This window comes from Panthera leo, chromosome F2, assembly GCF_018350215.1.
Source record: "Panthera leo isolate Ple1 chromosome F2, P.leo_Ple1_pat1.1, whole genome shotgun sequence".
Classification (NCBI taxonomy): domain Eukaryota; kingdom Metazoa; phylum Chordata; class Mammalia; order Carnivora; family Felidae; genus Panthera; species Panthera leo.
Window position 1 is genome coordinate 24053530 of NC_056695.1, and position 18596 is coordinate 24072125.

The following is an 18596-nucleotide window of genomic DNA, read 5'->3' on the forward strand; positions in this document are numbered from 1 at the left end:
GCTTTAAAAATTCTGTGTTTAACAACTAGGCTGTTTTAAGTCGTCGTTGGTTATGAGATCTATTATCATTTATTATTATTCCTTTGCATGACTCCATAAGAGCATCTTCTAATGAAAACTCAGGATCTTCACCCTGTTTTGTCAACCAGAGCTTCCTTTCCGCTTGGGGCACAAACCCTCCAAGAGGAAACCTAAGTATCCTAGGAAGTTGCTGCTTTTATACGTGAGCAACCTCTACTCCACCCTACCAAACCAATGAGTAATTTGCAGTCAACATTATTCATTACTAACTTTAGTATTCAGGGACTCTAATTTTAGATTATTTCCCCAAACACATCCACTTGCGCCTTTCATGTGTCTTCCACACGCCAGAGACTTCCAGGCGCGCAGACACGCCCGCATCTCGGCGGACGCGGCGCTGCAGCTTTCTTGCCGGTGAAACTACACTTCCCAGTGGTCTGTTCGTCCGCGCGAACCCATCTTTCCCGGATCCGGGCGGCAACTCGGAAAAACTAACGACGCTTTGCGGGGCAGTGTGGGTGGGAGAAATAAAGGGCCGACGGGCAAGGCCCTACTGTACTCGCGCACCCCAAAATGGCTCGGAAGCAGGACGAGCAGAGAGGGGGCGCGCCCTTGATGGCGGAAGGCAAGTCGGACGCGGAGGTTAGGCTCATTCTGTACCACTGGACACATTCTTTCAGCTCTCAAAAGGTAATTACAGGCCTCTGCTGGGGCGGGCGGCGCGGCTCGGGTTTCAGCACCGGGACAGCTCCCTCAGGGCTGTCTCGGGTACTTCAGCGCATCTGCAAGTAGGCCTCTAAAGCCCTAACCCGGGCAGGCGCTCCCTGAGGGCAGGGATGCGCGCTGCGAGCGAGCACGGATGATCAGTCTGGGATGGAAAGGGTATGACTCAGGCTTTGCCACACATGAGATGCGACCAAAAAAAAAAAAAAAAAAAAAAAGCATCACTTTAGGTATTCGGGCAGGAGGCCTTGTCCCCTGGGCTTAGGGGAGTGAGGCAGAGGGAAGTTCCTTCATGCAACCACATGCATAATTTACAGTTCCTTCTTTTACTCTTTCTGGTACGCATTTGCTCTCGTCAACAAGGCCTAGCACATCTATATATCAGATTCTTGTCTGGGGAGGACACATAATTAGGTTTAGGACGCAAAGATAGTAGTGGTGATGGAGAGTCACTGTGGAATAAATATAGCCAGAATTATTTTCATTCCTTATTTTATTATCCTAATTTATATGAGTAAGATGCTAGAATATATCTCACTTGTTAATTCCTAGACTAGGAATAGTTAAAAAGAATGTGGAGAATATTAATAACGAAGGGAAGCACAGAAAGTCTGCTTAATGGTATCCAGGATGTCATTTAATTCAAAGCCTACATGTGTTGTAGTAACCAGTGTGAACTCTTTCAGGTGCGATTGGTAATTGCTGAAAAGGCATTGAAGTGCGAGGAACATGATGTAAGTCTGCCCCTGAGTGAGCACAATGAGCCTTGGTTTATGCGTTTGAACTCAACTGGAGAAGTGCCTGTCCTTATCCACGGGGAAAACATTATTTGTGAGGCCACTCAGATCATTGATTATCTTGAACAGACTTTCCTGGATGGTAATGTTAAGGCTATTTGTGATTTCTTGGATTTACTTTCAACACAAATATATATGTCCTCCCTTCCTTCCCACCCTCCTTCCTCCCTCCCTCCCTCCCTCCCTCCCTCCCTCCCTTCCTTCCTTTTTTGGTTTTATGATGATGGTTTCATGCTAAAAACCTTTTCCATTTCCATAAGCACACAAATATAAAATAGGTCAATACCATAAATTTATGTAAGCCAGTGTAACTCCATTTAAAAGATTTTATATAAACTACAAATTTTAATGTTGGAACTTTCCTTTTAAATTCACTTCCGAAACACCTCTGTAGGTGTTTGGTTTGTGGTGATGAATTTTTAGCCTCCAAGTAAAAGTTCATAATTATTTGAAATGTACACTATGAAAATCAGCTTTATATAGTCTACCAAATAGTTCCACCTTAAACACCATAGGAGAAAAAAAGAGGAATCAAATGTAGGCAGGGGAGAATAGAATGTTGGTATATGTGGAGATCTTTGCTCTATAGTTTAAATTTATATCTTTTGTGAAGAATTTTAATACTTTGTAAAGTGCTTTTAAGTAATAATCATTTATTGACAGCCTGTTTTATGTCAGGTGCTTTATAATTCTGTTATATTTAGTCTTCAAAAGAACCCATCTGAGACAGGCATGATGGACTAGTTATTCCCACTGTACATGAGGAAAGAGAAACAAAGGGGTTGCCCAAGATAATGCAGATATTTAATGGCAGAGTGGGGCTGGGATGCAGGTCTTTCCTATCCATACCTTCATGTTATACCAGCTGTCTCCCATAGTCATTGCCACTTGTATATCATCTTGCTTGCTCCTGATGACAATCCTTTGAGATGAACTATATCTTGAATATTTACCAAAGATCATATAGCTGATCACTGGCACAACTGAGAGAACAGAAGGCTCCTAGCTTTCAGCTGAGTGCTCTTCTGAAAAAGAAGCTACACGAGATCTAGTTGCTTTCCATCTGCCACTAGTTACATTGATGTTAACTGGGCAGGATAAAACCAGAATATAACCCCACATTACTGGAAACTGAGAAAGGAACTTACTAGGCTAAAAAAGTGCCTGAGGTACTTAGAAGGAAAATAGGTATGGGACCTAAAAGTGTGTAGAGGGAAACCCAGGGAATTAGATTGACAGTGGGCTGCCCCTATTCTTATTCCAAGTGTTTGGTTTCCTAGGACTCTGATTGGAAGTTTTAATTAGAGTTGGCCATTGGTGTAAACCAAAGAGTTATTTTCTTTTTAAGATTAAAAAAAAAGTTTATTTATTTTTGAGAGAGAGAGAGAGCAGGGGAGGGGCAGGGAGAGAGGGAGACAGAATCCTAAGCAGGCTCCATGCTGTCAGCACAGAGCCAAACACAGGCCCAAACTCTTGAACTGTGAGATCATTATCTGAGCTGAAACCAAGAGTCAGACGCTTAACTGACTTGAGCCACCCAGGCGCCCCTAAACCAAAGAGTGTCATGAACTGTTTCTCCTTTATAATTACTTCCTATTCTTTATATCTATATGCTGGGGACAGTACTGAAAATGGTGGCAAATTGATTTAAGACAATTTTTCTCAACCTTGAGCTTTTTGGAAATGGACAGGTCTGTTAAGTAATTTGTATTTTTTGAGAGAAGTGGTTATAATGTGAATAAAGCAAAATCATGGTATAATAATTCTGTTTTAAATCATCAGAAGTCTCCAAAAGATACATAAATGGAAAATCATACTTAAATATCTTGTTGGCATCCTTTGAACTACTATTGCTAGCCATTCTCCACTTCTTCCTCCTCTTCTTGCATTCTTTCTTCTCTAAGATATTCAGTAATATAAAATGTTACTTTATGACATGGTAATGATTATTAGGCTTTCTTAAAGTGTTCGTTAGGCTTTTTATTTTGCTTTGATTATATAAAAACAAAACTGAAATACATTCTGAGCCCTACTCAAAGAAGGGAAATATTAAATTCTTCTTCTTACTACTTATGGAATCAGAGGAGAAGGCACTGTGGGCTAAATGTTAAGATGAAAATATGGAAACTAAGGACTTTAACTCTGGCTATACCAATAGAATAAACAATCAAGGATCCTAGCTCTTAGTCTGAAGTTGTGGCTAACTTGTTGCATATCCTTGGTGACTTGACTTCTCTGTTTATCCTCTTAGATTAGGTGATAGAGCTTTATCAAGTGCAGACATAAAGCAAGTCCAATAAACTCTTTCCTAACTCTTTTCTCTTTCCCAGGAGAGTAGTCACTCCATTGGGAAGAGTTAAAAGAAGATTAAGGGACCCCAAACCCTTAGACATGAAGACAGCAAGAAAACAGTTATATAAATGAAGGCTAGTCTATTTAATTCTTTAAATGTTTATTTATTCTGAGAGAGGGAGATAGAATGGGGGAGGGGCAGAGAGAAAGGGAGAGAGAGAATCCTAAGCAGGCTCCATGCTAAGTATAGAGCTTGATCTTATGAACCCCGAGATGATGACTTAAGCTGAAACCAGGAATTGGATGCTCAACTGACTGATTCACACAGACACTCCAAATGAAAGGTAGTCTACAGATGAAGTTTATCCCAAAGTATTAAAATAAAAAATAAACATGTGTGGGTTATCACAATTATCATTAAGATAATTTATATTTGTCATTAAGAACTTATGGATATTAGGAAAAGAACCAGACAAGACAGATATTACTATCCTAATTGTCAAGGATGGGGTAAAGTGAATTCTAGCAATCCTTGCTACTTAAAGTGTGTTCCATTGACCAGCTGCATTGGTATCACCTGGAACTTGTTAGAAATGCAGAATCCTAAACTCTACTGCAGATCTCTTGAATCACAATTTGCATTTTAACAAGATCCTTAAGTGATTCATATATAAAGTTTCAGAAGCACTAATGCAGATTACTGTGTGTTAATTGCTTAAGCTGTAAGCAGCACTATAAATAACTTATATATACACACATATATAATTTTATATATATCTATACACATATATAACTTTTGAGTATCTCCGTTAAAAGGAACCAGCGTAAGTTTTACATTACTGAAGAATGGCTTTAACGCCTAAAAAAAAAAAAAAAAAAAAAAAGAATCTATTGTGTACTGGGCATGGTTCTAGATATAACGTATCTTGGTTTAAGTAGAGCACTTCAGATTGTCTCAGAAGATACCCTTGTGGAACGAAGGACCAAATATGGCTGGATAAAAGTGATGTACATTCAAACCACCATATTGAAGAATATTTATTTATAAATGTCTTGCACATGTTGCCCATTTAGCTAAAGATTTATCCTATATAATTTTATTACATTTATTTCAATTACTGGTAGACCACAGTAAACACCATAAGGTCAGAGGCAGTGTCTGTCTCACTAACAGCTGAATCCCCAGTTCTTCATATAGTGTTTCATATAAGCTCTTTAACAGGAGCTTAATTAATACTTCTGAATGATGAAAATGAATCATTAAAATGATTAAAATGCACTTTTGAAAACAGACGTGAGCCTGGACAGGGATCTCTACTGATGTCCTTATAGGTTTCTGTTCTCTGACTTGAGCCTAACAATTCTATAAATGACTTGAATAAGACATTGTGGAAATAAGGGATGACAAAAGCTGGGATAGTTAACGGCTAGCTTGTGAAATGTTTGTCATGGAATAAAAGGGAAAAATAATTAAGATGAAGTTTAACAAGACTAAATGTAGTATGTGCATTTTATTTTTAAAAATCAGCTGCATTAATGAAGGATGGGAGACCTAGCTTGCTAAAAAGTTATCAATAATTTAAGCTAATAATAAAAGGCTGGTATGATCTGAAGTTGTTTTAAAAGTATAGGTTCTATCTGGAACATGGCAAATTGTGAACTGGTCAGAATATGCAACATTTTGTTCAATTATGAGTGGAACTTAAAAGAACATTTACAACTTAGAATAATGAGTGAATTGATTTCATGAGATGTATAGTTGCCCATGATTATAAGAGGAGACTAAGTGAATTTATTCACCTGAAGAATATAGTCAACTGGTATCTCTTTTGCTGTTATTTGTCATATCTTATTTGCTTACCAGCTAGAAATTGTATTAAAAATGATGGCTTGCTGACCTGTAGACATTTCTCAACATTTGTATATAATTGCTATTTACATCCTTATGCTTTTGGGATAAGTCCATTAGATAGCTAATAGTATTAGGGGAGAAATCTGGTAGCCAAGGCAATCTTTTTCAAGTCTTAGCCTAAAAATAGTTAATATCTAAATTGGATGATGGCTTTTTTTTTTTTGAAAGAAGCTATAGATGTAGATATCAGTGTTATTCTTGAGGTCAGAACATGGGTTAAACAAAGAATTTAGAAGTATTCAGTTATGGCTGCTCAACCAAGGGCTGGTGAAGAACAATCTCTTTATTCTTTTAGTAGCTATTTTTTGGGGGTGTTAATTGGTGCAAGGACCTGGAATATTTCAAAGATTCCTAATCATTGGAATCTTACTAACCTAAAAAGATAGTTTCATTCTATAAACTTGAAAATAATACCAAACCTGTCTTTACTACATGCGTGTGCTATTACTACTCACTTTTACAGACTTTTTCATGTACATGACACCTATTTCTCTTTGTGCATGTAAAGAAGAGTAGATATATTAAAGCATGAAATTCATTAAACTAGGTAAGGCATGATATGAAGCAAACTAGGGAAACTCAGGAACAGTGGACATAACAATTGAATATATGCACTATTAATATAGATTTAAAAATCTGGATATTTCTAATACTGTTCATAACCTCATTCAGTGAATTTAATCTGACCTTTAGATAACTTGAAAAAATGAGTATGAAATAACTACAAAATACTAGAACATTACTATTTATTATTGCCAAATGACTCAGTGGTAACTTGGAATCAAGGATCTCATATGGTGATATCGAATTTTGGTAATTTAATATAGAACAGTTCTCTGAAGATCATATCCGATACCTTAGGTCTGTATATACATCATTTATTCTTAGGAAATGGAATTTGGTTTGGAAATAAAGTATTCTGGTATGATATTAAAATATTGTTTATAAGTCTCATTAGGAAATATATTTTGTAGATAAAATCTTTGTCAATATCTATTGAATATCAACTCAGATTTTTAAAAAGAACATTAATTCTGAAGTCACCGTTACATTAAAAAGTTATTTATGTAAGGGTTTCCGATTATTCCAATTATACAATATTTTTGTATATTAATAAAAGCCTCTCATAAATAGTTGAATTACTTTATATGTATTTTAGCACATCTACTGAAATTGTAGAGTAGCACAAAGGTTCTAACCAAGTGTGGAGAAAATATGTGGTAAGGAAAAGAAAATGAACCTTTTAAAACTCATGATTGTGCCAACGAAAGTGGCTTTAAAAAGTAACTTCTTCTCCCCTCTTTGATTTGTCCAATTTCAGTGGACAGGTAGGGGTGTCAAAATGCAGAGACTCTGGTTCTATATTATGTGCAAACAATAATTGGAACAAACTGTCTGATAAAGGAGTTTTGCTCCCAATTACAAATGTTTCTGTTAAAAGCCTTAAATACCAATAAAGAGAAGTTAAACATTTAAGGTATAAAGCTTAGTGAAAATGATGGTATAAATTTGTCTTTGTCTCAGCAGATCATGACTGCATATAGTGAACTTCTGTAATTTGACATTATGTATTTTTTCCTCATCTGTGTTTGGATTTGATTGTTCTCATTGCAAAGTTGTAACAGCTTTGAATTGTAGTCAGTTTGTAACCATAACTTTTGCCTCAGGTTATAACTTATTTACATTATTATATTTTTTTAATAGCCTGGTGTTTGACTAGTTGAAGGGTACAGTTTTTTTTTCTGCTACATGATGCATACCTTCTTATATATCGATGTCATCACAAAGTGATCTACTAAGTAAAATTAAAAAATCAGCAAAGGAGTAAAGATAGAAATGAGGTCTGTTTTCATTGAACTACTAATAGTAAGTAAGAACTGAAAATTATTCAAATAGACCTAGGGGGAAGTCTTTCTTGAAAACAAGACATAATTATGCCTTCTTTGTCTGCCATCACTGGGGAACGTAGGAAATCAGAGCAGTCAATGTAGTAAAATAATGGAAGCTTAGCCTGTAAGACCCTAAATTCTTTTAAATTTTTGCTCTTGGGTAAACAATGTAATATAAACAATGTAATTTTTTTTTAATGGCTCAAGGCCATGGTTTTTCTACAAGGCAGTATAGGGACTTGAGAATGTGGGGAACTGTTTGTCCCTGTTAAATAGCTGCAGAACACTTGCATTGTGTCTTTTCTTTCTGGTTTTAAAAAACTAGGGGCGCCTGGGTGGCGCAGTCGGTTAAGCCTCCGACTTCAGCCAGGTCACGATCTCACGGTCCGTGAGTTCGAGCCCCGCGTCGGGCTCTGGGCTGATGGCTCGGAGCCTGGAGCCTGTTTCCGATTCTGTGTCTCCCTCTCTCTCTGCCCCTCCCCCATTCATGCTCTGTCTCTCTCTGTCCCAAAAATAAATAAAAAAAAAAAAATTAAAAAAAAAAAAACAAAACTATGTTTTTCTCTCGTTATCTCATATTTCTGCTTTGTGTCTACCCGTCTGTTTCTAATTTGCTGCCAAAATTTTGGTGCAATACAAGACCTGCCTTTGTCCCCTACTCAGTTCTTCTAGGAAGTCAGGTCTTCTGCCAATTTATTCATTTATTCTTATTTTTTCTTCCAGCTTAGTCACTAATCCTGGTTTCCAGTACAGCAACCCTATTCCCTAATGCTGGAAACTCTTTTCAATGCCTGCTTCTTAAAAGTCCCCTGATTCCTTGCCCTGCCCCTTTAGGCCTTCTATTGCTTTTGCTTTTTCGCTCCTGACTGAGGTAGAATAGCAAGAACAGTTTTTATTTATTTATTTATTTATTTATTTATTTATTTAATCCCTACACCCAACGTGGGGCTTAATCTCATGACACCAAGATCAAGAATTGCATAGCTCTAAGCTAGCCAGGTGATCCCTTTTCTTCTTCTTCTCCTTTTAGTGTTCTAACACAAATGCTTTATGGAAGGATTGAAAAATAAAATAGAATGAGAGTGAGAGGGAAGATCTGTATAATTAAAAGGAAATTCCCAATTGCTTTTTGAAAAACTCTGTTTCCAGAGGCAGTGGACACTATTGTGCTTTGGTGTTGAGGAGGACAATGACCAACACATGGCAGGTGTTGCTCTGGAGGTCCTGGAAGAGAGACCGTGAGGCTGGATGAGAGCTTTGGTTCAGTGGATATTTTATGGTCTGTCTGACAAAGTGTTAGAGGAGATAGTTGTATTGTAATGGTGCCTTGAGTAGAAGAAACTTATTTTCATGGATTTAAACATTTATATTCCTTTGAGAACTCAGGCATAGGCAGATGGAACTTCCCCAGAAAGCAATTACTAGACAGTGTTTTTCCTGCTTTTATTCACTTTCCCAGAAGGAAGTGGTATGCTCTTCTGAAGACATGCCCCAGGCCTGGCACCAGAAAGTAGCCTGAGCCACTGGCCATAAATTTAACCACTTGTAAGCATTTTAAAATGCTGTACCATTTTTGGTTATTAACTTGAGGTTTTTGGACCCTCAGAGCAGTGGTTCTTAAACTGTTTGGTTTCCAGGCCCCTTTATCATAAAAGTTATGGAGAACACTGGAGAGCTTTAGTTTCTGTGGGCTGTATCTATCAACATTTACCAAATTAGAAATTAAAACTGAGAAAAATTTGAAACACGCAAATACATAAGCCCACACCTCATTAACTGTCAGAGTGATGGAGCCATCACATGTCCTGTAGCCTCTGGAAAACTCTGCTGTATCCTTGAGAGAGAATAGGAGTGAAAAACCAATTAACATTGTAGTATTACTATGAAAGTAGCTTTGACTTTGTGGACCCCCTGAGGGTGTCTTGGGGAAGCCCAGGGATTCTTAGACCACGCTTTGAGAACTGTTGCCCTTAGTGGTCTATGAATAGCATTCAGGAGATTTGAGATCCTAGAGGAGAAAAATTATTATATCTTTATTTTCACTAATTTCCAACAGAAACATTACTTCCTTTCATTTCTAGTGTAGGGATAAACCACAGCAATTGATCAGGAGTGCCTGTGACTTTGTTACCAATAGAAATCACAGGTATGTTCATAGCATATCAAGTTATTGTAGATATCTTAAAAATAACTTATGCTCATAATTACTTTGAAATTATGGTAGTTATTAGACCTGCTTCTAGATATTGTTAATGTGTTAAAAAAAAGGCACCCATACTAATGTTTTATAATTTAAAAATAATTTGATAAATATATTTCAATATAATCAATTTCCTTTGCAATTCTATGTCTTGTATGCACTTAAGGACATTAGGTTAAGAACTCTTTAGTATTTCAAGGGCCTGAGAAGGACTCCAGTCTGTTGTCCTTATGGAAATTTCTACCATGCATTGGTTGGGATCTTAGTGATAAACTGAAATCCTCAAAGATCACCGAGGAAGTGTGCTCTAGTTGGGTAAATTCACTGTTGACAAGCAGTATGTGGCTGACACTTCATTCTCAGTTATTCCAATGTAGATTTCGGAGTTGGACTTCCCAGCAGGGAATTAGATATTTGTCTGCTGGTTTGAGGAGTAATCCATCTTATTTTTTCTTAGAGAGTCAGAAATAGTCTGTTGGCTTAAAAAACTTGTTCCACTTGGATTATGGCATTATGAGATCTTGTCTGAAATGCTCTGCAACCAACTCTGAATTGTCAACACTTATAAATGAGTGTGGGGTGCTCAAAAGGATTCTAAATTAAATAACCCAAACTAAGAAATAAATTAATAAAATTGAGGCTGTTCTTTTTACTTGTTGGAATAAGCTTGTTGGCATTTTTCAGGGCCTGTTTCAGGGTCAAAAGTAAGAAGTGATTCTGAAGGGACATAGCCCTGATCTTTGGATCATTTGGTTCATATTTATTCTTTTTAGATAATCTGTGAATTGTGAACCCTTTAGAGATGTTACAATAATGTTATAAGACAGAGCACTGCATTAGGACTTACTGACTTTAGTTGTTGTTCTGCCTTTAATTAGCTGTGGGATCTTGGGGAGAATGCCTCAGCCTCTATGTCTCAGTGTCTTTGTTAACTGCTGCAGAGCTTCTCCAGCTCAAACATTCTATAGCAACTAGAAATTTGGGAATATGTTCATTAGTTGAAACTTACTGAACATCTACTATGAGCCAAACATTATATTAGGCACTGGGAACTCAACAGAGAACAGTACATGGTCCCTGCCTTCAAGTAGTCTAGAGTTTAACCAGCACATGAGGATTCATGCAGAACCCACTTTCTAGAGATAAAATACTAGAAATTCATGGTGAATTCTGTGAAGATTGTCAATTCACATTCACCTAGCATCAGCAGGGCTACTCTTGGTATTAATTGGAACCTCAGAAAGAGTGGTCCTTGTTTATCTTTCCATAATGGTCTTTCATTCACCTAACCAACCTCTATCAATGGCCTAAAGTATAATGGACACTGTGGTAGACCCTAGGTCATAGGCTCTCTGCCCTGAAGAAGCTCATGGGTCAAAAAGATACAAACAACTAAGGTGATAAGGCTATGAAGGTATACGTACAAGGTATTTTGCATGTACCGAGGAGGTACATTTGACCCAATCAGATATTGGTGGTTGTAGGATGTTAGGGAATGTTCCACAGAGGAGTTGGCATAAATAACTGGACCTTGAGGGTTGAGTAGCAATTTGTAAGGTAGAGAAGTGAGAGAACTGCAGTGTGATCATTGTTTGGGATCTAGCCTCGTACATCTGCCCATTTCAAATTTTGAATATCTGGGTGGGGGAGATACCATCTTTTAAATGCCTTGATATAATATTGAAAACATTGATGAGGAGATTTGGGTTTTTGATTTTGCTTTTGGATGTAACATCTCATTTGTAACTTTTTCTTCAATGTTTGTATATATGTTTTTAGAAAAAACACCCAGGTTAATGCCTGATAAGGGAAGCATGTATTATCCACGGGTGCAACATTATCGAGAACTTCTTGACTCATTGCCAATGGATGCCTATACACATGGCTGCATTTTACATCCTGAGCTAACTGTGGACTCCATGATCCCAGCTTATGCAACCACAAGGATTCGCAGTATGTAATGATCTTAAAGACTTGGAATTCTATCTCAAGTTTCTTTTAATTCGTTTTTGAGAACTGGCACATCTCATGAAGACCTGGGCACAGGGTTGTTGAGTTTGTTGCATGGATGCTCATGTTACAGATTGGTCCATGCACTAGATTAATATGTGCTTCAGCTGTTCAGCTGGACTTTTATTATCTATAGGAGCTGATTTTCCAGCTCCTAGTCTTGAGGGCCACGTTTGGATAAAACTCAGAGGCCTGTGGAAAAGAAAAGAACATAACATGTTCTAACAGACATGTGGACTAAGAATCATGAAATCTGGAAACTGCTGGGGATTAAGGGGAACTGAGTTCACATTTCTTGTCCTTAATTCTTGTTTCATTACGTGAGGGAGCCAGACTGCAGGCTGTGTAACCATTATTCTACCTCTAAATTCAATGATTTGGGATTGATTTGAGTTGTGATAACCAGCTCTCTCCTTTTCTGAGGACAGAGTATGGTCAGTGCATGGGATGTGGAGAAGGAGATGTGCTCTATGGCACATGTGACTGGGATAGGAAAGTAAGGGAAGGTGGCTGTGGTCAGACTCTGGGGATGTTTGACTAGAAACACTCAAATGCAGATCTTCTAATTCCAGAAACTACATTCTTTCCATTACATCATATCTCACCTTTATAATTCTTTTAATGTTACTTTTCTTTCATTTTGTACTTTTCCACCTTTTTCTCCTCTTCTTTCCCCGTCCTCCTTTTCCTCTTCCCACTTTACCTTCTTGTTCCTTCTCCTTCCCTACATAAATACTCATTATATGATTTGAAACAAGTGTTATGACTATAATTCCATCATTTAGAGTTAATATTTTTTCAAATGAGTCTTTTGCCTTCCCTTCATATAGAAATCCATTATAGAAAACTTGAAAGGTATTGAAAGATAGAACAACTACTGAGCACTGAGCACTTCTAATGTGCTGGCCTTGCTCTGAGTGCTTTCCTGGGTGTCTCACATTTAATCCTTAGTCTATGCAGCAGATGCTCTGAGAAGCATTTGAGAAAACTGAAATTAAAACTGAAGCATTTTCTTGCATTTGAGAAAACTGAGGCACAGAGAGGGTAAGGCCATGGCAGAGGGAGGGGGTGAATCCCAGAGCTCATGTTCTTACCATGGAGTTTCCCAGTTTCTCCTTGTTTCTTGTGTAGAAGGGAGGAAATAACTTACTATTTCGAAAATGATTTTGTTCTCAGGCCAAATTGGTAACACAGAATCTGAACTGAAAAAACTTGCTGAAGAAAACCCAGATTTACAAGAGGCATACATCGCAAAACAGAAGCGACTTAAAGTGAGTAAGCCAGGCTGTCCTCAATTGACATCCACTGTTTGTATTAAATGTTCCACTTTTGGTAAAGTATCACTATTTCTAGAACATCTTCACTTAAATATTGCAGGTCACCTGTGCATGTTACCTTTGGCTTATGCTCTGCTTTTAGAAAGAAGTTTTCTTTGTTAGATTTGATATTCAAACCTAATGACGGTTGCCTATAAAAAGGCAGGTATTGCCCATGCTGGTTGCCAAGGAAAGTTATAAAACGTAAAAAGCAAGTTCATAATATGTACTGGGAATCTGTCACTTCAGGTATTCCACTTAGCTAGACTTTGACTTTTGTTTTTTAATACCAATAAGGCAATTGGCAAGCTTATTCTATATATACTCCCCTCCCTCATTTTTTTTTTCTTTTTATCTTTCACCCATTTCTTCCTCCTCTAACCTCCACCTCTGGCAACCATCAATCTGTTCTCTGTCTCTGTGAGCTTGGTGTTTTGTCTTGTTGTTGTTGTTGCTTTTAGATATCACATATAAGAGAGATCCCACAGTATTTGTCTTTCTCTGTCTGACCTATTTTACTTAGCATAATGCCCTTGAGGTCCATTTATGTTATTGAAAATAGCAAAATTTCATTTTTTATGCTTGAATAATACTGCATTGTGTGTATATACCACATCTATTCATTCATCCATGGATGGACACTTAGGTTGTTTCCATATCTTGGATATTGTAAATGAAGTTGCAAAGAACCTGGGGTGCATACATCTTTTCAAGTTAGTGTTTTCTTTTCTTTTTTCTTTTTTTTTTGGATAAATACCCAGAAGTAGAATTGCTGGATCACCTGGTGGTTCTGTTTTTAATTTTTTGAGGAACCTCTATTCTGTTTTCCATAATGGCTGTACCAGTTTACATTCCCACCACTTACTACTTGCCTTTTTGATAATAGCCATTCTAATGGGTGTGAGGTGATATCTTGTGGTTTTGATTTGCATTTCCCTGATAATTAGTGATGTTGAGCATCTTTTTATGTACCTGTTGGCCATCTGTATGTCTTCTTTGGAAAAGTGTCTGTTCAGATCCTCTGCACGTTTTAAAATCAGAGTTTTTTTTGTTATTGTGTTTAGGAGTTCTTGATATATTTTGCACATTAGCCCTTATCATACGTGTAATTTGCAAGTATTTTCCCCCATTTAATAGTCTGCCTTTTCATTTTATTGATGGTTTTCTCTGTTGTGCAGAAACTTTTTAGTTAGATGCTGTCCCACTTGTTTACTTTTGCTTTTGTGTCTTTTGTTTTTGGTGTCAGATTCATAAAATTATTGCCAAGACCTGTCAAGGAGTTTACCACCTATGTTTCCTTCTAGGAGCTTTCTAGTTTTAAATCTTATGTTCAAGGCTTTGATCCATTTTCAGTTAATCCATTTTGACTTGCCTGCCTCCTAAGGAGGCCGTGGGCTTTGATTCATCAGTTACAGTCAGCCTTTCTCTCTCTAGTGATTCTTTCCTCATGGTCCAAGAATACATGCACGCTTCTCGCACATTAAAAATGTAGCCAACATCAACACTCTTCGCCCTCCTCAACCTCCCATCTTCCGTCATCTTATCTTAGATAAGGGAGCTTCTCAAAGGAAATGACTTCATACACAGCACCCCTTACTTTCCACTCTTTGAAAGAAGAGAATTTTTTTGATAGAATTATCTTTGCCTTTATTTATTTTTAATGAAATTTATTGTCAAATTGGTTTCCATACAACACCCAGTGCTCATCCCAACAGTTGCCCTCCTCAATGCCCATCATCCACTTCCCCTTCCCTACCACCCCCCCATCAACTCTCAGTTTATTCTTTTTTAAGAGTCTCTTATGGTTTGCCTAAGTTTTTTTTTTTCCTTCCCCTCCCCCATGGTCTTCTGTTAAGTTTCTCAGGATCTACCTAAGACTGAAACCATATGGTATCTGTCTTTCTCTGTATGACTTATTTCACTTAGCATAACACCCTCCAGTTCCATCCACATTGCTACAAAAGGCCATATTTCATTCTCTCTTGTTGCCATATAGTATTCCATTGTATGTATAAACCACAATTTCTTTATCCATTCATCAGTTGACGGAAATTTAGGCTCTTTCCATAATTTGGCTATTGTTGAAAGTGCTGCTATAAACGTTGGGGTACAAGTGCCCCTATGCATCAGCACTCCTGTATCCCTTGGGTAAATTTTAGCAGTGCTATTGCTGGGTCACAGGGTAGATCTAGTTTTAATTTTTTGAGGAACCTCCACACTGTTTTCCAGAGTGGCTGCACCAGTTGGCATTCCCACCAAAAGTGCAAGAGTTCCCGTTTCTCAGGAACCCACTCTTCTTAATTCTCTGCATTCCTCGTGCCTGACCCTTCAGTCCTTCATTCCTCGAAAGCTGCTGAAGTTCCATTCATTAGTTGGGGTTGAGAGGAGTCCCTTTGTGCCCCTCATATTCCTTGCCATTTCTGGTCCACTGGTCCCACAGGGGTTGCCAGTGAGCATTGGATCTGGCCCGTGGAGTATTCTCCAAGCCAGAGTATTTTCCCTCAAGTTTGCTTTTGCTTTAACATTATTCTGTATCTTCTCATTGTCTCAAATAAACAGACTCCAGCTCTGGAAGAGTTTATATCTGCTTTGCTCTATATTGATTGCTTTTTTGCAGGCATCAATAACCTCTTTTGTTATTTTTGCTAATTAGTCAAAGCTTCTTGACCATGACAATGTCAAATATTTGAAGAAAATTCTTGATGAATTGGAGAAAGTCTTGGATCAGGTTGAAACTGAGTTGCAAAGAAGAAATGAAGAAACTCCAGGTAGGTTCTCATTTGTGGGTTTTTTTTTTCTCTTTTGCTGGACACCAGGCTATTTATGGGAATACTTTTAGATTTTGCCAAAAACATCCTGTAATCTGTTTTTATTATTTTTATTCATGGGCAGTTTAAAATATCATGGCAACAATAGTACTGAACTCAGCAAAACCCAGGCATCTCATGGTATTCCAGTCTGTGTATATGTGAAATGTGACTGGTGGGGGATTTTTCCGCACAATTTGAAGTTATAGCTGGGAGATTCCTACTTAGCCCATTTCACACATTTGTAATTACAGTAGTTCATTTGGTTGAATAACCTGAGTAGTTGCTTGAATGGTCCCTCTAGTTTCTGGGCAGGGACAGTACTTCCAATCTGGAGTATAAAACAGGTCCTGGCCTGTGTATATCTGCAGGTTGGCTGGTGAGCATCCGTGTATTGTACTTTGGGGCTTAAGTGCATCACCAAGCCATTGCCCAGGTACATGCACATGGACCATTTGTGCCATTCTAATTGGCAACAAAGTTGAAGACCATGTTATGTGAAAGTTGCTTCCCAATAGGAACTTCTGCTTTATATAAGTAACTAGGAGCAGCAGTCACTTGAGTGACATTTCAGGCCCAATTTTATGGGTGTTTCTAAAGCTTATCTGCTGTTTTCCTAAACCAGGAAGAAAGATCTGTTGACTCCTCTGGGTTGGAGGCTCTCACTTCCTCAGAATCCTTTTGAAAATGAAAGGCTTTGAGCTCAAATGGCTCTAGTTTGACCCAGGGATGTAGGTGACTGACAGATATCAAGCAAATTTCCCTTAGCTTGGGATACATTGGCATGGGCTTTGTTTTAGGATACAATTACTTGCTGAGTTTGATTGTCAAGAAAACGTACCATGGCCTTCATCGTTTGCTGTACTCACACTCGCCCTCAAGACCGAGATAAAAGATGCCAGCCAGAGTCTCTCTGTACAGCACTTGCCCCTAACTCTCCATGTCCCTTTCTCTGATTAGAAGAGGGCCGCCAGCCTTGGCTCTGCGGAGAATCCTTCACCCTGGCAGACGTTTCACTCGCTGTCACATTGCATCGGCTGAAGTTCCTGGGGTTTGCGAGGAGAAACTGGGGAAATGGAAAGCGACCAAACTTGGAAACCTATTACGAACGTGTCTTGAAGAGAAAAACATTTAACAAGGTTTTAGGACATGTCAACAATATATTAATCTCTGCAGTGCTGCCAACAGCATTCCGGGTGGCCAAGAAAAGGGCCCCAAAAGTTCTTGGCACCACCCTTGTGGTTGGTTTGCTCGCAGGAATGGGATATTTTGCTTTTATGCTTTTCAGAAAGAGACTTGGCAGCATGATATTAGCACTTAGACCCAGACCAAATTATTTCTAGGCTTGTAGGGATCTCATGGTGGCAACTCATCCAGCTATTCAACTAGACCCTTGTCCACTCTTCCAGGCCCAGTGGAGAATGACCCTGGGCAATTAGTAAAAAGCATAATTTACTTTACTCTTTGGATAGTTTATGTGGGGAGAGGAGATAATGAAAGTGTTTTTGTGGGCTGGTAACTTTGATGTCACTTATTTGAAAACCTGAACTAATCCATCCTTAAAGTGTGCAAGGTCAAGATAACGTAAATGTGACAGAGAATCAGACCTTCAACTCAAAATGTCAGTTCAAGTTCTGAATTATTTTGGGGGAGAAGGTTCTTACTATAAGCAGACAGTAATAGCCTGTGATTGCCCATAGCTGTTCATTTGAGACTATCTGGATGTGCTGAGTGTTGAGTAGTTAGCAACATTTTCCACTGGAAATTCAGAGATCACCTTTGTTTTAAACCAGTTCAGATAGTGGCAGGGGCACAGCAGCACGTCATATGATCACTGTTAGCTTCAGGCAGAAATAAGTAACACAAAGGGAACAGGGAGAAGGACAAGAGGGAAAATGAAGTCTATAGTGAAGAGCGGTAGAAGGCAACTGCCAGGTGCCTCCAACACAATTCATGGCTGCCTGTCCCCTTAGTAAACATTACATTTGACTACTTGTGGCCATTGCCCACATATCTTCCTGTATGAGAAACTTGGGAAGAGACTAGGGAGTTACTGGGGGAGTGGACTGGAGAAAACCCTGGGCTTTACACTCAGAGCTCCTCATCTGACCTTAGTATTAATTTTAAATGCATATGAATCACACTCATTATTTTAATAAGATTAACCGCTTATGTACTTGGGTGTGAAATGCCTACTGGAACATTTCTGCTTAGCATTTACATGATATAAAATGGTTCCTTTCTTTTCCTCATAGTTCCCTAATTGGATGCTGCCTGAGAAATATCACTCCTATGGACCGTTTTCTCCAGTCACTGGGGGTCTTGCCTTCTACAGCCTCTTTTAGCACACAAGTGGGAGTCAGGTGAAGGTCCCTGCTAATCCCTAGCATGGCACGTGGCTAGGTAGTAGGTGTTTGAATGATCTGGGAGCACTAAATATGCTTATTCTGATTTTGAAGAAGCTGGTGTGTTAAAAAACTGTTGTCTAGACCTTGCATCTGTTTATTGTTATTAGCAGGGCCTTAAAAGGTTAAAGAGAAAGAAAAAGTTAAAGAGAAAGAGAAAAGTGTAGTCTTAGCGCATTAGGGGAAATGAAATAAGCCAATAGTGATGTCCACTTGAATTCTTC

The 18596-nt window shown here is 38.3% G+C and overlaps 1 protein-coding gene across 5 annotated transcripts; it reads left to right on the top strand.

Annotated features, from left to right (window-relative positions):
* The first annotated feature begins 594 nt into the window (after positions 1-594).
* On the top strand, positions 595-17777 carry GDAP1 (ganglioside induced differentiation associated protein 1). 5 transcript variants are annotated; one of them, XM_042923723.1, is made up of 6 exons: positions 595-711; positions 1431-1623; positions 11614-11787; positions 13021-13115; positions 15814-15942; positions 16942-17777. In XM_042923723.1, exons 1-6 carry the CDS (start codon positions 595-597, stop codon positions 17308-17310), a joined length of 1077 nt encoding a protein of 358 aa, XP_042779657.1. In that variant the 3' UTR covers positions 17311-17777. The 5 variants fall into 5 exon arrangements, with proteins under 5 accessions (XP_042779657.1, XP_042779656.1, XP_042779658.1 ...); XM_042923722.1 differs by having other exon boundaries at positions 15814-15928; positions 16928-17777; XM_042923724.1 differs by lacking the exon at positions 11614-11787 and having other exon boundaries at positions 15814-15928; positions 16928-17777.
* Positions 17778-18596: the final 819 nt, after the last annotated feature.